The 22832-nt window shown below is 39.9% G+C and overlaps 1 protein-coding gene and 1 non-coding gene across 2 annotated transcripts in view; both read left to right on the top strand.

Moving 5' to 3' along the window:
* Positions 1 to 22832, top strand: part of NEK11 (NIMA related kinase 11) — a 143037-nt gene that overhangs the window by 90533 nt on the left and 29672 nt on the right. Inside the window, 8 exon segments of the mRNA XM_060010177.1 lie at positions 4475 to 4624; positions 4718 to 4796; positions 8077 to 8160; positions 11231 to 11289; positions 11291 to 11347; positions 13143 to 13240; positions 15869 to 15952; positions 17644 to 17790. Of these exon segments, the coding sequence (XP_059866160.1) occupies positions 4475 to 4624; positions 4718 to 4796; positions 8077 to 8160; positions 11231 to 11289; positions 11291 to 11347; positions 13143 to 13240; positions 15869 to 15952; positions 17644 to 17790 (758 nt within the window).
* LOC132425207 (U6 spliceosomal RNA) lies at positions 18380 to 18486 on the top strand. The gene has a single exon (XR_009519397.1). It is a non-coding gene; the product is annotated as a U6 spliceosomal RNA (small nuclear RNA).

Raw genomic sequence — 22832 nt, 5'->3', positions numbered from 1 at the left:
TGGAACCTTGAACAATTTACCCAGTTTTAGGGTTTTCTCATCTGGAAAATGGGAATGATAATAATAGTTCATACTTCATTAGGACTGTTGTGAGGATGATTAAATTAGTTTGAGTATGTAAGGAACATAGAACAGGGTGCCTGGCTTATAATAAACACCATCATTAAAATTTCAGCTGTCATTTTCATTATTATTATCGTTGTTATTGTTGCCATTTGTATTATGGGTGGAAACAATATAAAAGTCTGCTCCCAAGACAGCTCAAAGTGTCCTGGGTCAGGGATCATTGCTCCCATCTAACTGTTCAGACCTGTCAGAGCCAGGAGAGATTGTCTGGCTTTGTTCTGCTTCAGCTTAAGTCCTGAAGAAGACTAAGAGCCCACAAGGCTCAGAAGAGTATGTGTGGGTGCCTGGATAGCCTCTACCTCTTGGACCTATGAATTTAATGTATTTTTTTTTCAGTGTTCAAATTATTACCTATACAATAGATTATATAGCAGGGGGTAGTCAATATAAATTTTTTAGAAAACATTTTTAAGAAATATTGAATGAGAACTAGTACCAGTATCAAACAAGCTGATCTAACATGGCACCTTTCCAGGCAAAGTCCTTCCCTCTCTCTGAACTTTGGTTTCTCATCAATACAGTGAGAATTTGGAATTAGCAAATCTTGATAGTCCTTTGTAGCTCTATATTGTGTCAGTATAAGAAAACTTCTTGAAGTTAGAATTAGACTCTTCTCTGGGGAAATAAGTATATTGGGGCAGTTCACAGCACACAAATATTTTACACATACCCACACAGGTAAAAGTATTTGATTCAATCTGATGATTATATTAGTGTATAGCCCTACCCTTTCTTCTTTTCAAGAAAACTTTTTCAAAACCTAACAGGTACTGACTTGATAATTGCCTTTTTCATTTTAGCCATTCTGATGACTGTGCACTGTGGTTTTAATTTCCATTTCTCTAATGACTAATAATGTTAAACATCTCATGACTTGGGGCCATTTAGTGTCTCTTCAAATCTTTTGGCCATTTTTCTCTTGGATTCTCTCCTTTTTCTTATTGATTTGTAGAAGATTGATTGTTTGATTTATGGAATTTTTTGGATACCAGTCTTAGATGGATATTTGAATTGCAAATATCTTTTCCCACTCTGTATCTTCATTTTTACTTTCCAAATGGTGTTTTTTTGTGAACAGAAGTTTATAATTTTAATGAAGTCCATCTTATCAGTCCCTAACTTTATTGTTAGTGCTTTTTGCATTTTATTTAAAAAATCTTTGCTTATGCCAAGATCAGGAAGACATGTACCTGTTTTCTCTTAAAAATTTTATGATTTTATCTTTCAGTTAGATCCACCTATAATTGATTTTTGTGCATGTGTATGATGTGAGACAGGAGTCAATATACAATATTTTCCATATGGTTATTCAATTGGCCTAGCATAATTTATTAAAAAGATCATCTTTTCCTCTACCACAGTGCAGTTCATCTTTGCATTAGTCAAGTGATTGAATACATGCAGATCTGTTTTTGAGCCTTCTATTTTGTTCCACTGGTCTATTTTTTCTTCCTCGCCAATATCATACTTTCATAAGAAATGAAACTTCATAATAAATCTTGCTGTTTGGTAATACAAGACCTCCAAATTTGTTCTTCTTCAGTTGCCTTGGCTACCCTTGTCCCTTTGCATTTCCATGTAAACTTTAGAATCAGCTTGTCAACTCCCACAAAAAAGTGTGCTAGGATTTGAATCAATATTGCACTAGGTCATTCTTGGAAAAATGGACATCTTCATAGATTGAACCTTCCAATCCAAGAGTGTGGATCTATCCCTCCCTATTTTTTTTTCTTTTTTTTAGATCTTTAGTTTCTCTCGGCAGTGTACTGAGGTTACAGTGTAGGGTCTTGCACAACTTACGTTTGATTTATTCCTACATATTTGACATTTTGTGATGTTAATGACATTTTTAATTTTGTTTTTAAAATGTGTTTACTGCAGGCTTATAGAAACGACCTTTGTATCCAACAACTTGCTAAATTCAATTGTGAATTCTAATAGCTTGTAGTGTCTTTTGACCTTTTTAATGTATACAATCATGTTGAAATGCTTAATGACAGTTTGTCTTCTTTTTTAGTCTTCACATACCACTTGTTTTATGTTCCTTTTTCTGCCCTTTCTTGCTTTTTAAATTTTTTTTTATTTTTAAAATAAATTTATTTATTTTTGGCTGCGTTGGGTCTTCATCACTGCTCGCGGGCCTTCTCTAGTTGTGGCGAGCGGGGGCTACTCTTTGTTGTGGTGCGCAGGCTTCTCATTACGGTGGCTTCACTTGTTGTAGAGCACAGGCTCTAGGCACATGGACTTCAGTAGCTGTGGTACACAGGCTCAGTAGTTGTGGCTCACAGGCTCTAGAGCACAGGCTCAGTAGTTGTGGTGCACAGGCATTAGTTGCTCCGCGACATGTGGGATCTTCCTGGACTAGGGCTCGAATACATGTCCCCTGCACTGGCAGTTGGATTCTTAACCACTCGCCCCCAGGGAAGTCCCTCTTGCTTTTTTTTAATTTGAATTTTGTTATTTGATATTTTTTCCCTCTAGTAACTTGTTAGTTTTATTCTTTTCAGTTATACATTATTTTACTATTTTTTTGGTGGTAATCCTAGCAGTTATAACATGCATTCTTGACTTATTACAGTCTAGTAAAAATTACTGCTTTTACCACTTTCCCAGTAATATTAGGACCTTATGATACTTTAACTCCATTTACCCTCTTCTGTCTTTTGCATTATTTTTGTCATGAAATGTTATTCCACATAATTTTAAATCCCATAAGATAGTTAAGTTTTATAGAGTTAATGTTGATTTAAACATATTCAGAAAATTACTTTTTCCAGTGCTCTTCATTCCTTCTTTCATTCCTTGTTTCTGTCTGGGATCATCTTTCTTCTTTTGGAAGAATTCTCTTTTAGGATTTTAGTGCTTTCCTGCTGGCATGAATTCTCTCAGTTTTTCTTGGTCTAAAAATGTCTTTATTTCACCTTTATTTGAAGGAAATTGTTTTTCTGGGTATAGAAATCTAAATATGTGCTACTATACCAAATACCATTTAATAGTCTTATGGATGGATGAAAATTTATTGAGCTTCAAATAATTTTCATAATTTATAAGGTTGACATTGATCTTGGTGTTCTAGTCAATATCGTGAGATTTCTCCTAATGTCTGCCTCTTTCTAGCATTCTATAATGGAAATAGTCTCGGATTTGGAAAGAAAAATACATAACTCAAGAGTCAATCAGGGCCACTTGTGTGACCTTGGCCAAGTCACTTAACTTCTCTGAGCCAGTTTCATCATGTATAAAATGGGAAAAATATAATATTGGATCCATTACACTGGGAAGTTATGATGCTCTGTTGAGATATATATGAAAGTGCTTTGTAATATGTAAAGTACCAATCCGTTTGAAATTTTTAGTGTTATTATTATTTACTGGAACAGAAAAATTTTCAGTGTATATATCCAGAATTTTCTTGAACACCCACAAAATGGTTAAAATGATGGTATTCATGTATGTATGTATTGATATATATCTTGCCTTTCATGAGAAAGCAGGACAGTGTTTGAAGTTACATAAAACACAGCTTACACAAGATCAACAGCAAATTTATTTCTGATCTTTCAAGCAAATAATAAGAAAAGGGAGACCTGGCTAGTTACATAGTTCAGAATAGCTAGAAGATAAAAATAACCCATTATTCAGGAGAAAAGTTCTTTCTTAACACTCAGTTCAGGCAGAAATTTCTCCTTGGTTTTCTTAATGATGTAGATTATTTAAAAGATTTTTCTGCTAGTTTAGAGATGACTGATTTGCATAGTTAACACAAATTAGTGTTGGACTGATCTAGAACTTTAATATTGTTTCATACTCCTGAAGGGAGAATTAAACACATTAATGAGTGCTGCAGGCAGCCACTCTCCCACCCTACTTGCAAATGGATTCTATTTAGAGAACTAATAAAGATGCCAGCTTCCTTTTCAGAATGCTTGGATACACATTAGAGGGAAGGCTAGGCTAATAAATTTAAATCTTATTTTGCATATATAACATTAATTGAACTGCCTTAGGAAGACAATATTTACCTGCATTTTACTTTTCCTTCAAAGAGGTTGATTCAAAAATTTCTTACTACCTTCATCAAATATTTATTGAGTCCCTACTATGTGTAGGCATATTCCTGTTGGATTTTTTGCTCTCCTCTGACAAAAAGTGTTCATTCAAACTTACATTTTGTGCTTTCTTTTTTCACTTTTTCCTTTTTTTTTTTTTTAGTAAACATGTATTTAAATAGAAAACAAAGTGTATGTTAGTGCCTCACAACCAATGTCCTAACACATCTGAGGTTTTGTATGATGATCAAATTTAAAAGAGGACATTTATTCCTCATTCAAATTCTTTGTGTCTTCAGGTCTCTGGCATGCATTTTGTATGAGCTGTGCTGTATGAATCATGCATTCACTGGCTCCAATTTCTTATCCATCGTTTTAAAAATTGTTGAAGGCAACACTCCTTCTCTCCCTGAGAGATACCCAAGACAGCTTAATGCCATCATGGAAAGGTACGGAAAGAAATGTATTGCTGCAGAAGCAATTTTAAATTGTACTTTTATTTTAGTTCATTTGAACAATAATTTTCTTTTTAAACATTATAGCATGTTGAATAAGAGTCCTTCATTGAGACCATTTGCTATAGAAATTTTAAAAATTCCTTACATTGCTGAACAACTACAGGTATTTAAAATGAAAGGGATACCTGGAAGCACATATTAGCATTTATATACCTTCTAGGACTTGTAGATGTGCTGTGGGAATAAGATGCAGTAAGAATCAGTCAGAAAGGAGAAACAAGGTTTTTTTTAAAAGCTGGGGGAAATTATTAGTAGGCAATCTCTGCCAAGGAAGGTGTGTGAACTCCAGCTCCCTGGTGCCCCAGATGTGAGAAGTTTGGATTGTGATTTTTTGCCTAACTGCAGCATCCACCCTTAGAGCTCTTGGCTTACAAATCTTACCTCTACACTTTGTACGTGTATTCCTGCTAGTGCAAGAATGTACTACTAATGATACAAAATCTGGGGGTTTCATTGGGCCTTTATTATTCCATTCCTTATTTTGTATCCTACTAATATTTTTTATTGATTAGCTGAGTTTAATTTGTTTTCCTGTAGATTAAAAATTTCGATGCAGAGAATCTGCCTTTAATGGTAAGCAAAAAGCAAATGGTGTCCTCTCAGGATGTTTTTTTGTTTGTTTGTTTCCTTGTTTTTAGACTTCGTAGGCTTTTACAATACAAATCCCTTGGGCAGATTTCCTTTAATTTTTATGAATAGTTTTAAGTGGATCCACAGAGCAGTCATTCACCTTCACAAATGGGCACACCTTTTCATCAGTGTCCAGTTCTCAGGCACAGGAAACAGGGATGCTGACTTGATGTGCAGTCATTAGTTGAGATCTGGCACTGTACTGACACTGGGGGGTGCCAAAATGATAGGAACAGATATGGCTCCTGTCTTTTTGAAGCTTGGCTGCTAGTAAGAGGACCCAGTAACCAAGAAAATGTAAGCAAGTAAATAAAATAGTTGTAAACTATCAGAAGAACTAGGAAGAAATATAGCATGCTGTGAAATAAGGGAAGGGAAGGGCTTTGGTGGTCAGAGAAGGAGCAGGTGACATTGTGACATCAGTGAGATGGTGAGAAGCAGCGTGCCCTACAAAGAGCCTGAGGGAGAGTGTTGTGATCACAGGGAGTGGCTCGTACAAAACTCTGACTTAGGTGATGTCCCCTGGAGGGGGAAGCACTAAAGATGTGGGATAAGCAAGACAAGAGGAGGAAGTGGTGGGAGCTCCCTGGTGCTTTCAGCTCTCCCTGAGCATAGCTCTCCACTTGCCTGAGGGCAGACTTCTGAAAAGAGGCTGGTTGTTCGGATCAAAACCACAATGAAGGGTGTGTGAGCAAAAAAAAAACAAAAAAGTCAAAAGGCATCCAATAGATCCCCTGGGACTAGGGTGAAACAAATGAGGCATTTTCCCTGGTGCAAAATTAAAGAGGACACCAAAACCTCAGTAATCCAGATAAATAATGTTGCAATGTAGTGTTTTTTTAAAAAAATCAAAAGTAATGCTAAAAAGAAGTCCATAGTAACAAAATATCAAACATTCAAGGACAGGATCCAATGGGGCTAGGACGAAAGTGGAGCTAAAACCAAGCAGGACCCTGCAGGGCCGTCTCAGGTATAAAAGTCCCTCCATGTCCACTGTTTCTTGAAACAGTGTCCACTGTTTGTAGAAAAAGGCTTTAGTCTCCTAAGACTTTCCTGAGTTCCAAGAAACAGACTCAGGTAGTTACTAATTAGAGAATTGAGGGAATGTAGAAACAAAAGAAAAGCAGTCAAGCAAGAAAAGTAATGATAGCCTAAACAACAGTTCAGTGATAAAACAGAATGCTAGTTCCTCCCCAAGGGATATATATAATAATCTAATTCATATGTTTGAGTTGTTCTGCAGAAACTAGGACCCCTACCCAGGTGGTTGACTATATGATGACAACCAGCATGTAGACCCCAGACTGGTTGGAACCAGAGATTGATGATTAAGATTCCCAAAACACCACCTTGTTACCTCAGCACCAACCAATCTGAAGAAAGTCCATGAGCTGCAACCCTCACCCCAAATGTTGCTTTTAAAGACACTTCCCTGAAAGCTATCAGGGAGTTCTGGTCTTTTGAACATTAGCTACCCATTCTCCTTGCTTGGTGCCCTGTAATAAATGCTGTACTTTCCTTCACCACAACCTGGTATCATTAAATTGGCTTTGCTGGTGAGCAGACCTAAGTTAAGCTCGGTTAGAAACTGAGGTAGAATGGTGCAAGTTCAGGACCGGGTCTTGTCGCTTTTTAAACTTTTGCTATTGTATTCTCCAAGGCTTTTTGTCATTAATGTTGTTTTTTTTATAGTACTGCATTAAAATATTATTTATCTTGGTTACTGAGTTTTTTATGCCCCTTAAATTTGTACCTGAGGTGAGTGCCTTGCTTGTCTCACCCTAGTCCTGGACTTGGTGATGCCGAAACTCAGCCTCTGTGCACCAGTGAAGAATCAAATCTTGGAGACAAAGTTTTGGGTGAAGTAGAAAAGAATAGCTTATTGCTTTGTCAGGTAAAGGGGGACACAGAAGACCCATGCCCTCAAAGCTGTGTGTTCCAACTCAGGGGGATTTGGTGAGGAGTTTTATAGCAGTGGTTCAAGGGCAGGGTTGCTGTTAAGGATCAGGGTGTGTGCAGGGCCTGCACTCCTTTAATCTGGCCTCAGGTGGTCTCCTGATGAGCTTCTGTGGTTCTCCAGGTTATCAAAATCTGACTTTCTCTCTAGAATGAAGAATGCTTCATCAAGTAGTTAACATTTTCCATTTGTTGGGGGTTTTTGTTCTGCAGAAGAACTCAAAGGTATTGTTATGTGTATCCTTGAGACAGAACCAGGACCCTGTCCCAAGGCTGCACTATTGTTTCTTAACTGCTCCTCCCTTCTCTCTGCATTCCCTCCCTTCATTGATTAGCAACTGTTTGAACCTGCCCTTTGGAACTCAGGGAAAGTCATGGAGGCTGAAGCCTATTCCCTACAAATAGGGGACACAGAAAGGCTTTCGTGCCCAGGAGCCTCACAGGGTCCTGTTCGGTTTCACTGGGAGCAGAGACATCGTCCACTACAGTCCCTGAGGTGGGAGAGAACTGTGTGTTCTTGGAACTGAGGGAAGGCCTGCCTGTGGCTGGGTGACTGGGAGCAAGAGAGCAGGCAGAGCAATATGAAGTTGGAAAGATGGACAGGATCCTGACCCCACAGGAGCTGCTGTGTAATGTTTTAGACCTGTTACAGAAGGAAAAATGGTTACCAGTGGGTTTGATTTCAAGCCTCAGACACGGGTCAGTAGTACTACACATCAGAAAAGGCTACTGGTCATTTTATGCCTCTTCATCCCTGAAGAGACTTTAAGGTATGTTACGGCTGTTCTTTTTTTCAGCACCTGATGTGCCAATATTTGGAAATGACCCTGGAAGACAAGAATTTGAATCGTCAGAAGGAGGCAGCTTATATAATTAATGCTGTGTAAGTAATTGTTTTGTTTTTAAAAAGCCCACTGAGTGTAAATGTTAAATGCATTTGTCTTAAAAAATATTAGTGCTAAGCTGACAGCATGGAGTATCCTAGAATTCACTTAAGTCTTGCCAAGAAATTAAGGAGCTTCAGTAACTTGACGTGCCAAAGTCCTTCGCCCCAGGTGGTAGTAAATTGAAATCATAAAAGTTTAAACCTCTGCACAGCTTACAGATCTGCAGGGTAGCTCTGCAGTTGCATTGTAAGTATATAGAGAAATTCATCTCTCAAACATTTAGTGATATTTATGCTAATGAACATTCAGATTAAGCATAAATGGCTTTCACACGTTGGTTGTTTAACAGGAACTGGCAGAGTATCTATTGAAAAGCTGACACTGTAGAGTCCTGGGACAATTGAAAATAAGCCAAAATTTACTTTCTTGAGATATACATAAGAACTAGAGAATGTGTTTCACAAGGAGCCATAATTTTTTCCTGATCTCATTTGTCTCTCCTACCTATTCAAAATTTCTATGCCATAACTTACAAGAGCCCAGAATACTAGGTTATGTCAGAACAGCCATGTACAGCTGTGCAGGCTGTGTACTGCACAACTCCAGGGGGCACCACTGATAAGACCAAATCTATAATTTTGCTGAAGAAATGTTATTTAATTTTGTTCCAATGAGAATGACAGTCCCTCCCAGAGCTGTGCAGGGCAGTGAAGTGAGAATGGTAGCCCTCATCAGCTTGATCTTCAAGGCCAAATTACACAAATATGCTTCTCTAACCCCCAGTCCAGTGGTTTCTCAACTGTGCCGTGTTTGTTTTCCATCCCCACATTCAAACTGAGGGAACTGGTCCATCAAAGGTATTCAGTCTTTGTTTAATGCATGATCTCCAGTTAAAATACCCTGCAACTCAGGAGATACATCTTTAGGCATGCCCCTATAACCTAGTTTTCTTGGGTTACTACCTATTTTTTTCAGGAATGCCTGGAACTTCTCATTTTATTTTATTAACAAGATATGTGAGAGTAGTAGGTATCTTATTTTTAAAATACTGGACTAACTTTAGCTATCATTTTGCACTGCAGTTTTGAAACAGTTTGCCTGACTGTGCTTACAATTATAGTGTGCTTGAATCCAGTTCTTCGGGTGATCTTTCACATTATGAGATATTGATTTCAAATCGTCACTGTTATTTTCAAGATCTATGACTGTTTTGAGGGGCTCTATCTGGTTTTACAAAATAAAGCATGTGTATTCCTGAAAACTGCATGGCCCCTGGAGGCTCTGGTCTGAACTGTATTCCAGAGGGATGAGAACTGCCTACAGAGGTCATTACAGTTTCCTCACAGTGTTTCTTTCTTTCTTTCTTTTTTTTTGTGGTATGTGGGCCTCTCACTGTTGTGGCCTCTCCCGTTGCTGAGCACAGGCTCCGTATACGCAGGCTCAGTGGCCATGGCTCACAGGCCCAGCCGCTCCGCGGCATGTGGGATCTTCCAGGACCGGGGCATGAACCCGTGTCCCCTGCATCGGCAGGAGGACTCTCAACCACTGCGCCACCAGGGAAGCCCTCATAGTGTTTCTTTTTTTTTTCTTTCCTGTGTACATATATTTTAATGTAAGTGGGGTCATCTTACACATTTTAAAACTTGAATGTTTTTTATTTAATAAATATATGTATTTTGACAATTATTCAATCTAAGTATATGAATATACCCCAGACTTTTCATATTGTCCCCTCCTATGTACACTAAATATAAAGATGAAAATAGCTTTATTTCTGCTTAAAGAAACAATACTATTTTTAATGTAAAATATTCAGACAATACCAAAGATGAAAGAAACAGTTAAAAAGCAACTGAAATCTCGCCACACTGAGATGATCCCCATTTTGGTGACTAGTTAAGTCTATTCCTTTAGGTATTCACACAAGTGTAAACATACACCCATATCTACCACATACATGTTTATAATATTTATCAGTGGATTACATACAAGTTGATTTTTATCACAAAATTGTTTTACTTGTGCTTGGGGATTTTTATCCTCCCTCCCTGTCCCCGCCTCATAGTGTTTCTTAAGGAGGGAGTTGAGTGCAAAAGGCATTCCGCTATTGGGCCCTAACCAAGCCAGGCACAGAAGCAAATGCCATTGAGAATGTGGTTGCAGACCTTTCAATACATGGTTAATGTAAGCACATTTCTTTAACTGAAGAAAGAGGCTCTTGAATAATATTGGCTAACATTTTCAGGGGTAATGACCATATGCTTTGCTCTGTTATAAGCTCTTTGCATGAATTAACTCATTTAAACTCACAACAATCCTACAAAGTAGGTACTATTATTATTATTATTTAAACAATCATAGAGAGGTCAAGTAACTTGCCCAAAGGCATACAGCATGTAGCCTGGGAGCTAGGATTTGAACCTAGAGAATGTTCTTAACTGTGCAATTAATCACTATGTCATGCTGCCATAAAAATACCTATTGTATGAAGCCTAGAAGATAAGGCATATTCAATAACTTTTAGCTATTATAATACTACCATTTTGGGATACTTTTATATGTCAGGCACTGTACATACATTATCTCATATAATACTCAGGATAGCCCATTCTTTATGGATGAGAAAACTGGGGTTCAGAGAAATTCAGTAACTTGCCCAAGGCTACAGAGCAAATGAGTGGTAGAGATGGGATTCAAACCCTGCCTAATTCCAAAATTGTGTCTTATCCACATGGTTGAATTAGTCTGCCAGTCTATTTACTCCTTAATGGCCAAGATCCTAATTTGTCTTGCACTATGAAAAGCAGTCATAGGCAATGAAATGAGCAGAAATTTGCAAAGTACATAATTTGTTTTTAAACAAAAATCTAGTTTAAAAAATATTGCCAATTAACCACAGTCCTTCTTGGCTAATTACCTACCCAGAGTTTATTAGTTTTCACTTGACATGTCTTGAGATGCTTTTCACTTCTCAGTAGTGTAATGATACTTCTGTAAAATACTTGTTTAATTTTTCTGAGCATGTTTGGGATGGGTTGCACATGGGAATCTTTATTATCTATAGGCAGAAAAAATCCACCTGCAGACCCTGCGGACGCTGTCTGAGGTACAGAAAATGACACCGAGAGAGGATGCGGCTGAGGAAGGTCCAGGCAGCTGATGAGGAGGCCAGAAAACTAAAGTAAGTGACCTTCCCTTAGTGCCCTGGGCCCTGGGCTGCTTCCCAGGGCTCTAGAGGAACTTGCTGAAGAAAAGCAAAAACCACAACAAGAAAACGCACATATTTATCAGTTTATTCATTTATTCATTCACTCATTCCCTCAAAAGATGGTTATTGAGCCATAGATGGTTATTGGATGCCAGGCACTATTAATAGCAGGCTTTCAGTCTTGTGTGAAAAGAAGGATTGAATATCAGGGAGGTTATTAGGAATGAAAATATAAGGTCAGCCTCCAGGCGAAGCCTCTTTGTTGTTGACACCTTCTGTACACAGCACCGTGAGGGGGTGATAAGGTGGCCTCACTATTCTGTCCACACTCCCCAGGTGTTTGCTAAACCCCTCTGCCCAGAGCCCTGGCTGCTGTGTACCTGCAGGAAATTGCTGGCTTTAGGAAGGAGCCTGGAAAAAACTCTGTTTTGTCAGGTAAAGCCCTTCACAGTCTGCTCTGGGCATGCTGCTGGTGTGAGAGATCACAAGTGTTTAGAGTTTACACATGAAAAGGGGGTTCCAAAGAGCCCAAAACTCCCAATTTCTCAAAGACTGATTTTTCAGCTGGTATGTGACCCAATTGCCTAATTTTTCTTCTTCTTTCTTTCTCTGCCAATTTTTTGGTGGCTTAGAAGCCCCAACAAAGAATTAGAGGGACAAAAAAAGACCTGAAACTCAAATCTGTCCAATGTGATATCATTCAGTGTTCAGTTGGAAGATATGTGCAAACCAGTACACCACTAAGTGTGGATTTTGCTGAAGAAATATAGTCAAGAAAGTTTTTTGGACTGTTGCATCAACTCACAGTCCCAGGTCTATTTCTAACACCTCAGGAATATTTCTAACACCTCAGGCGATATTTCCAGGGTACCATGGTTCATGTCATTGGTTAAGGGTGAAAGGAAAATTAAATCTCTGACAGGAACAGACTAAAAAGGCAATTTAACAACTTGCACATTACAATTTATTTTTCAAATTAAAACTATTTTTAATATGAAAAAAGTCATAGATCTACCTCATGGCATTTAATATTTTTGTTATTAAAGGGAATGATTTTTAAATAAGTTTGTTCTTGATTTTATGAATGAATTGCATTGGAGTGGTTTTGATTATTGTTTCTAGGATTTGAGAAAGGTCATGTGTTTTAGGTAGAAAATGACTCCATTGTCATGAGGGTTATAATGTACCCACGTTATAGACAAGAAAATTTGACTACAGGGATATTCAGTGATTTTTCAAGAAATCTAAGTATAAATTAGCATACAAGTAATCACAAGAATGCAAATCTTTCCTCCAGTTTAATAGCAGGTCTATTAAATTCAACTCTTCTATTGTAGAGGAAACAGAAAATGTCTGAGAAAAATTCCCCTTCACAGTGGCTCTCATATTCTTTTCCATAAATTCTTTGAAATGCAGGTCTGTTTTCCACATCTATGGGTTTGTTACCCAGTTATTCATATGTGTTGGGCTCTCTCCTGAGCATCAGAGACACACTCCTGTCCTTTGTCAGCACAGGCCGAGAGCACACAGGAATGGCACCACCCTCTTCCCCTGAGTTCTGGGTTCTTGAGGGTGAACAAAGAGCCAGCATCCTGCGTGCTTTAAAGGAAAATCGAGTGGGGCTGCACCGCACTCGCGTGATGAGGGAGAGACCACAGGCCTGGCTGCCCTACACCCCAGTCTGCCTTTTGAAACAGGGATCACACTTGTGTAACGTAGATGTGGTTTTAGCAAATTGCAGCTCTTTTTCTATGTTCACTTTATGCAGAAAGCTTTTGGAAGAAAAATATGAAGAAAACAACAAACAAATGCAAGAACTGAGATCTCGGAACTTGCAGCAGCTGACTGTGGACGTGCTCCACGTGAGTGCGCTTCTGTTTTAAATTTTACAAAAGACCTTTTCTTGCCTCAGATTCTTCAGATTCATGGGGCCAGTTGGGTAGTAAAAGGGACAAGGTAGGGAAAAAAAGCATCCAGACCAACTCTGCCCAATTCCAGGCTGGACTGGGATTTGTTTTAGAACGTAGGCCAACAATTAGTGATGGCACAAATTCAAAGCAGCTGTACCAAGTGCCTGCTGTGTAAGGATGACTTAATCTGCATTGAATGAACAACTGAAGAGTTAAAAGTATGACTTTGCAGAACAAATGTGTGTCTATCTAATTTTGAATTTCAGCCGTGCTATTGTTGCTTTACTTCTTTCGTCCACTGTTCTTTTTCTGTCTTATTTTCCGTTCTTTCCCTCTTTATTTTCTGTCTCCCGTCCATATCATCGTGCGTTGTGTTAATAACCCCTTTCAAACTTTGGAGAATTATCATACATATCCAATAATAGCGTTGCAGACTCACATGAAATGCACCCCAAATTCATGTCCTCTGCATCCCAAGCCTCTGAATACCATCCCCTAATGGTTAAAAATATCTTCATTGACCTTGGTGTGGACTTTGATACTTAAGGTAGTCTTTCTTCAGGGTTGTATTTGGATAATAGACATCAACACCAACCTCCTAGCTCTTTGGTAAAAACAATTTGGGAAGGAGTCCTTTTTATGGAAAACTTTATTGTCTCAAATTCTGGTTGTTTGTTCATTGGTCATCCCTGTATCTGAGGGAGATTCTTTCCTTTAGCAGGAAGAACCAAGCCCCTGAGGCTGTGGGGATGATCCCTGAGGTCTGGGGATGCTCATTCTACTGTAGCTCAGTAATCACGGGGCTCTGCACCCTGGGGTGTGCCGGAGCCCTGGGCAGAGCTCACTCGCAGACAAGGCAGAGCATGGGAATGTTGTTTTCTGCCTCCCTCTGATTGGTGATCCACTTTTCTCAATTACTTAGTGGTTGGGAGTGCTTTAGAGTTCTGAAAACCCAAAGTTGGAGCAGATGGGGACCCAGCCTACATTGACCTTAGGAGTCTCTGTCCATCAGGCCCTTTAGCAGACAGTATGTGGGTGCTGACGCTGCTCCATCCCAACCCCTGTTCTCCACCATCTCTTACTCCCAGGGAGGCTGGCCTCAGAGGTGTAGGGGTGGGATGGTTCCTGCTCACAGAACCTTAGGGTGGAGAAGTTGCCAGCTGAGGGGCAGCAGTGTCAGACCCCTACTCGGGGAAGGGTCTTGACACCACCAAGCCCCCTGCAAACACTGAGCACCCTCCTTCAGCTCTCCAGATACTTTCGAGGCCCTGAAGTGGTGACTTGTGGAGGTAGGTCATCTTCCCCTCAGGATTGAGACTGCAGATTCCCTCACATCCCCAACAAGAGTCTGGCATGATGATAAGAATTCTGCATTTGTTAATATATGTAAAATACTTGTTTAATCAGCTGATAAAAACCAGGACATTTTTCTGGAATGCTCAGGTTCCCCTGCTTCTAAGGGATTTTACCCCCAGAGATTGGAAATTGAGAAGTACAGACGTGATAATATTTTGTTTTATAAAGCCTAAATAACTTTATTCTTAAAGTTAGCATATGGCAAATAAAAATGTAGTTTCAAGTATGATCTTACATTTTAATGTCTGATAACTTACTTAACTTCTTTGCTTTTCTTCATTGGCCTTAAAAGTAATCATTTCTGTGTTCTTTTTCATTTCCAATATGATTACTATTAGTGTGAAGCAACAACACTGTATGAGGTCTTGTCCCTTCTATAAATTAGGGCCCTTGGGGGATCCTAAAGTCACTTAAGGTTTTATTAGCTCTATATTATCCTACAGAACAAGGGAGTCCAGATCTTGGCCCAGTTCAAATGAGGAAAGTGAGGATTTCACAGAGATTTTATGAAGTCCGAACTCATAACCTCCACAGTGTCTGCCTAGTTTCTCCCAATTCCACCCCCGTCCATCAGCAAGGAGCAAAGGCAGGAGGGAGGTGCCTGCCGCTGTCTTGACCAGAGATGGTGGTTCATTCTTTGGTCATGTAAGATTCAGTATCACCAACATCTTTGGTTCTGAGCTTTCCAGAAGCAAGTTTCCTAAGTTGCATATTGATGTAGGCAGGAAGTGCTCCAGGCAGCCCCTGGCTCTTGAAGAGAAGACCCTCCCTGGGCTGATTCTGCCCAGTGCGCAGCGTTGTTCAACACCACAGGTCTCTCGCCCTCCTTTGTGCAGTTACATCAGCCATTTCCCTCTGACCTGTCAGTAGCATCCCACTTTCTCTCTTTCAAATGTCACCGCCTCTTCAGGAGAACCGTCTTTGACCTCAGCCTACTAGCCCTTCTCCAAATTCTTACGTTTTCTAGCAATGCTTCTCAAACTTTAAAATGTACCTGAATCACCTCTTGGTCTTGTTGAAAAGTAGATTCTGATTTGGCTGGTCTGAGGTGGGTCCTGGGATGCTGCATTTCTAACAAAGTCCCTGGTGATTCCTATGCTGCTGGGCCAGGACCGCACACTGATTAGTAATGGACAGAAATTGGGGTTCTTGAAAGCAGCTTCAGATGAAGGAGGATCTGGAAAAGCCATGATGAGTGGACCTTCCTATAATCTCTTTAGGAAAAAAGAGCATTTAATGGAAATTGAAGAAAAGGAGGGGCAACCTGAGGGAAGGCTTTCTTGTTACCCCTGGAGGAGGTTGGAGAGAGGAGGCCAGGCAGAGAGGAGACCAGTCTGATCACATTCACAGGCACAGGAGTGAGGCAGGCGTAATATATTCAGAGAACCAAGGAGGGGGAGCTGATACTTTGCAGATAAACTGAAGGGTCTAGACATCTCATGGAAAGGCATCAGTGAGCTGAAAAAGATGAAATACAATGTGAGAAATAAGCTGGATTAATTGGATGCAAGAGGCTAAAGAAAAACATGATTAAGAAGGAAAGAAGGAAGAGGCACACATTCCCGTCTGCCCAGATGCACATTTGTGGTTGAATTTCTTCCTCCTCTCGCTGGGGCTCTGTTCTTTAGTCCTCTTCCTTCTGTCTGGCTGGCTGAAGCAAACCTCATTATATTTCAAAAGCAGTTGTAGGAGATAGAAACACAGTTAGGGGAGAGACAGGCTGGCTGTGTCACCTCTTAAATGTTTTAACAATTCTTTGAGGCGTTTAGGAGAGTGGCTTGCTTTGTTTTTCAGAACCTGACTGATGGGGCCTTTTACACTGGAAGGCATTTTCTGCTCCACTGAATTTGGGCTTTGAAATCTTGAAGCGTAGTTGACTGTGGAATCATGTTGGCACCATTTCTTTAAAGGATGGTAGCTTAAAACAACTAGATACCACGATGCACACACTAAGCCCAGTCTTTCTTTTATCCTGGGGTGTATGCAGGTATGATGGTTTCTGTGAAAATTGTGTGGCAGATCAGGCCTCCAAATGTGAAACAGTCCTGGGGATCAAAGAGCAGATCAAGTCTTGCTCCTTCTAAGAGAAGCAATTATAACAATTCTGTTCTCTTCAAAGAGAACCTCAGAAAATCAAAGTCAACTGAGAGTCTAAATACTTGTTGTCAAATAATTTCTGAAGTGCACACAGAGGCACATTTCGTGCAGTCTCTGCTTTTTGCACTATCAGTGACCCTTTGAAATGTGGAGCCAGGTTCACCTCCTGCAACGATTATTATACAGTACAAAAAATGGACTTCTTAAAAATATTTTATGACTGTATTTCCACAGATGCCACATCACGGTGTAGCACAGCTATGTTTTACTTATTCATTTAAGATTAGTTTGAACTTTCTCCTTTTGATATGAAGATGCTCTTGGAATAGTTCTCCATGAAAGCCATTTACCCAGGAAAACAGGTCAATTCAGCATTAGCTCTGGGTGGCAAGTACACACACACACACACACACACACGCACACGCACACGCACGCACACACACACACACACAGAGTGATTAGTTGACATGCCTATTGAAACATTTGAGAAGTTTAACTTTTATTTTTTTGAAGTGGAAACTTTTTCATGTCACCTCTTAGATCTCTTTCTCTTAGGAAATTGAAATTCATAGAATCACAGAGCTTTTAAAGCTGGAGGAGAGCTTTAAAAGACGTTATTGAAGCCAGCACCTCTAGTCTTGAGATGAGGAAGCTGAGTAGGGCTGGACATCCTGCCTGCCTCACCCTCACCATGACTCTGACACTCAGGCCAAGGGAGGTTATATGATTTGCCTAAGGTCACCTGCCGAGTTAATTCAGAGCTGTTCCTCTCATTCCAAGCTGCCTTCTTGAGATTTGAAAATGTTATCATGTTTAAGGGAAAGGATTAGGTGGGCTTTTGTTTCTAAGTCATCTTCTAAACAAGAATATGGTTTCATTTGTGGTAATGCTGTTTCCTCTGATCAGCTTCTCATGAATTGTTCATTACCTTCTGCAAGGAATTTGATGACTCAGCTTCAGAGAACCTGCCTGAGTCTCAGCCCATTCCTTCCCTGGACCTTGGCACACTTGGGTCAAGTGTAGAGGACACCATAGCTGACCTTGGAGATCACGGTATAAGTTTGCATTAGCCTGCAGAAGGCTGCTCTTGGATGACATGTGCATCGGTGAGGCTGACCCTCCAGTGAGCCTGGCCAGCCTCTGGGAGAAGCCTTGGGTGTATGTGGCCACCTTCCAACAGTTTGCCAGAGCTGGGCTGTGGTGGTGAAAAGCAGAGAAGCCGAGGGCTTTGTCCATCCTCTCTTGTCTTCTTTGTCATAGCGAAGATGAGCTGGAAACTCGCACTGGGTGAGGGACCTCCGCTTCTACATGAGTTAAACAGCATCACTACTAACGTGTAAGACTGTGAATGCTCTGAAGTAAGTTGTTTCCCTGGCCCTCATGAACCAGAAAAAAAGTGCTCAGAGCTGTCAGCCAAACTGGGGAGATATGTCAAGCCTAATGGTATCAAACATGAGTTTTAGAGTAAAAAAGCTGGCCCTATCAGGGAAGACCCTGGCAACAATCTGTCTAGGTCTCAGTTTCCTTTACCATGAAACAAGAATAAAGCAAATTAGCTAAGGCCTGTGATGTGCTCTCAGCTCCATGCCCAGCACATGGTAAAAACCAAAGAGAGGGAAGCAGTTCATGACTCTGAGGGGCAGGGCTGGGAACGTGAGACCTTGAAGTCCTGTAGGGCCGATACAGAGAAGATTAGCATGGCCCCTGCGCAAGGATGACACGCAAATTCGTGAAGCATTCCATATTTTTAGTGAGAGGCCCGCGTACCACACACACACACAAAAAAAAAAAAAAAAAAAAAGGCCTGGGCCCAGCCTCCAGATTTCAGATAGGAAAGGGTACTTATTTCACAGACGAGAAGCCAAAGACAGTAGGTAATTTGCTCAAGGACTCCAAAGTTCCTGTTTTCTAGTGCAAGTTACTCCTAAGCTATCTCTGACTACAGAGCTGCCGGGATTCTCAGGCTGGCATCCTCCTTACCTTGCCCTTTGTCTTCTGTCAGGAGGTTTTGGTATGACAGACCATGTGTTGAGTTACCAGCCAAACTGGAAGTGGGCCAATCCACTCCTTTGCCCACCTTGTTCACACCATAAGGAAACTACTTAGACGCCCATTATAAGCTGTGAGAGCCAAAAACACATAGTAGTTTTAGGTGGGCCAAATGCCTTGTAAAATACTTTAAACATCTCCCTTATTTTTTCCTCTCTGTAAATTCATATTTTCTAATTTCTATTCTTTCTTAAATATTAAATTGAAAAGGGAGACTATGAAGAACTATGAAATGTAGCCTTTGGGTTGATGATTGGTTAGATGGTGGGTAATTGCAAGATGGTTAGTGACCTCATAGCTTAATCATGAAACTTTGAGACAGGAAACTTTAATTTGTTGATGAACTCTGAAGTGGTTAATTATTACCCCCATTTTCTTTGCCTTATATAAGATTTGACTCCAAACTTTCAGCATCCAGAGGAGGTTGTAATTTATTTTTTATCTAGCTTGTATATGTAAAATAAAATTACACAATCATTTTTTTTAAGCTCCTGCAGCAAATGTTTAATCAGTTTTAGATGCTGAATTGGGAAATTCCCTCTGGGATTGAGGAGTTAGTTGCAGAGAAACAAGACAGGGTGAGGCATTATTTACATCTGATATGCATTTAGTTGACAACAGCTGATTTAATCTAGCTGAAGTCATGGATAACCATTATAATCAAATGAGAAAGCATGACTGGAATGTTGAAGAAATTATTCCTATTTAACTCCTTATATGTAATGTTGATGATTACTTGCACATTAATTTTTGCTAGGAGCTTCATTACACTCTAGCCTTACTTTTAGCAGCTCACAGCTGAGTTTCAGAATAGCATTTCTTGCAAAGCTGGAAGAATAGCCTGGGACTCAGAGGCCCCAGACCCACCCAGAGCATGGCTCTCATAATGCAGAGGCTGCACTGGTGTCGGTCTTGGCTGCCCACCCAGATCCTGGCCAGCTGTCACTTAATTTCCTTTTAAGCCACTCCTTGAGCAAGTCCTGAGCCCCTCACTGTGCTCAGAGAAAGCTTAGACCTCAAGGGGGTCGTAATTTGCTTGCTCGTAGGAAGCCCACATGCCCTTTTTTAGTTGTAGGCTGGCCTATGACTTATGGTGCCATCTCTTCCCTTTAAATGTTAAGCTGATTTGAACTCTGTCAGACAATGATATATTTTTATTGTTTTAATTTAAAAAAAGAAAATGTTTACTTACTGCAATTCCACTTCTAGATAGTCACCAAGAGAAATGAAAACATGAAACAAGAAGATCTGAACACAAATGTTCTTAGCAGTTGTATTTATAGTACCAAAAAGTATAAACAAGTTGTGTCAATCAGCAGGTGAGCGGATAAACAAACTTGTAGTTTATCCATACAGTGTAATACTGAGCAATGAAAAGAAGCAAACTATCAATACACACAAGTGTGGGTAAATATCAAAACACTGTGCTGAGAGACAGAAGCCACAAACAAAAGAATTCCTATGGAATATGTTTACATATAAATATTGTACAAGAGAGGATGCATGGGAATATTTTTATATATGTGGATATGTGTTTATCTATGTATTTCTATGAAGTTCTAGAACTAGCAGCACTTATCTCTAGTGATAGAAATGAGGCCAATGGTTGCCTGGGGATCGTGGTGTTGGAAATCGACTCCAAAAGTGCACAAGGAGCCTCTTGTGGTGCTGGTTACCCAGATGTATGTATTTGTCAAAACTTATTGAACTCTATACTTTAAATGAGTACAATTTATTTTCCATAAATTATACCTCAGTAAGGTTGATGAATTAAAAAAATATATTGATAAAATATCCAGAAAAAGAAAAGGAAAAAGGAAGCATGAGTAATGCCTATTAGCCTACATTTTAGCTAATGAATGGCTGAGAGAGACTGGCCTGAAGTTGTGGAGCTAGAAGGCAATCAGGAGGATCTCTAGATGTTATCTGGGACACAGAGTCCTTAGTCCAGAAAATGATCATGGGTTTTCTTCTAATGTCAACCGAGCCACATTGTCTTCCACAAGGAGTGTTAATAGAGTTTGGGGGCTTCTCTCAGGAAGTGAGGAGATGAGGGGCTGGAATCCCTTGGCTACTCTCTCAGTCTTTTTGGTAGGAGGGCTCATGTTGGTGTGGTTGGGGACCCATACCAATAGGTCTAAGAGGACCTAGGACCCACAAAAGTAGCCTGAGATAACAGAACAAAACATAACAGCCCAGACTCCAAACCCACCCAAGACAGAGATGCTGCTGGGTCTGCTTGGCTTGTCAGCCCTCGAAAAAGACGACCACGTGCTGGAGGCCATGTCCATGTTTCCAGATGTCCCATCACTTCCAGAGCTCTAACCATCTTAGAGACTTGATTAATGAATATAAATTGATGGTGGTTTGTTTCATATTTGTCATGTATTTCACTGAGTTACATTTGTGTTTCCTACTGACTCTCACATTTACTCCCAGGAATAGACCCTTGCAGTCACTCCCTAATTTTCTGAGCTCTAGAGGATAATTAGAATGAAGCTAATATCGAATGAAGATGTGCTGATTCCCCACCCTGAGGCATATTTAATAATTCAGAGTGCTTCTTTTGCATGATAAGCTGGGTAGGTACCTCTGGTTGAAATTTGAAAGATTATATACCAATTGAAAAATTGAAGTGGATGCAGAATAACACCTGCCCAATCAGCTACTTCACTGTTGTATCCTAAGCAGGAATAATAGAAATAAGAGGAAAATCAGTCCCCAAAACATGGACCTCTCAAAATAACATTCTCAAAATAATGTTCTCACCTGGGAAAGCTGTATGTGGATTCCATGATCCACCCCTTAGCTAAACATAAATTAGACAGTAGTTATTAACCTAAGGGTTCTGCTGGTAGAGCAGAGAGCATCTGTTTTTGGGTTTTTTGCCCTGCCCTATCATGGTTCAGGTTTGGAATGAATCAATTAAGCAGAAAATTAAATAAGCATCCATCATGGCTTTAAGGTAAGATAGACACAAAATATAATAGACTAAAACCTCATATAATATGTGCTTCAGACAGCATTTTGGACATACCATGGTGTGGTTTTCCTTTAGTCATTGAAATTGTTTTCCATGCATGCAATTAACACAGTTGTGCTCAGGGCTCCTGCACATCACCCTGGAGAGTATTGTCATAATGCCCAAGGGAAGCTAAGAGGCCATAGGAAACGAACACAGCAATACTGGACAGTGCCTACTTCCAGTCACATGAGTGTCTTTGACTCATATGCTAAGTTTTTGTTTAAGTGATTGAAATATTCTGCTTTGATGTTAAGGCCAGACTTTAGTTTAGCTATTTGTAATAGGCATTTAAATTTGTCCTCTCCGATCTTTGTAAAGGGGCTTTCTGTTCTGTTTTGTGGCAGTGAGGGCCTCCTCACTAACAGCTCTAGATTCACTTGTCAAACTTCCAGTTTTTTCAAGTGAAATAACGTATATCCAGAAAAAAACAAACAAACAATAACAAAACCTTTCTGGCAAGGAACTACAGCAGTATCTAATTCCTTTTGTCACTCATGACTAGTAGCATTTTCCATTGACTTCTCTTTTTCTGTTGCTTCTAAAAAAGAAATTTCAAAATAGAAAAATAGGAAACCTACAAAAATATCCAAAATGATTGTCATGTTTCAAAGTAGCATGTCTGTGTGTGAGCAGTAATATGAATTTGACTTACTCTTAAAAAACCCATTTTTCCATGTTTGTCTTCAGAATGTTTGTGATGTTGTCAGCATTTAGAGCTCCCCAGCTGGACTCGTTTCGTTTCTGAGGTTGCAGGATGGGGTCTTTGTAAATTCCCCTTGCCGTTCTGTGCATTGGCAACCACGTGTCAGAATGCATGTCATACAAATCATGAATGTGTAGTGTGACCCTACACACCCCACTTCACAGCTGACCTTGACCATCCTTTCCTGCTAACTCTGGACTTGTTTGGGTTACTTTTTCTGGCATGGCTCCTTTTAATTATTAATGGGAGTTTCCTCTTACTATTAAAAATGAGCCGGCTAAGTACAGAGCTGTAGATGAATTTAAGGTGCCTGCTATC

Source organism: Delphinus delphis, chromosome 4, assembly GCF_949987515.2.
Source record: "Delphinus delphis chromosome 4, mDelDel1.2, whole genome shotgun sequence".
NCBI lineage: Eukaryota > Metazoa > Chordata > Mammalia > Artiodactyla > Delphinidae > Delphinus > Delphinus delphis.
The sequence above is the reverse complement of the archived record's forward strand: the minus strand, read 5'-3'. Positions and strand labels throughout refer to the sequence as shown.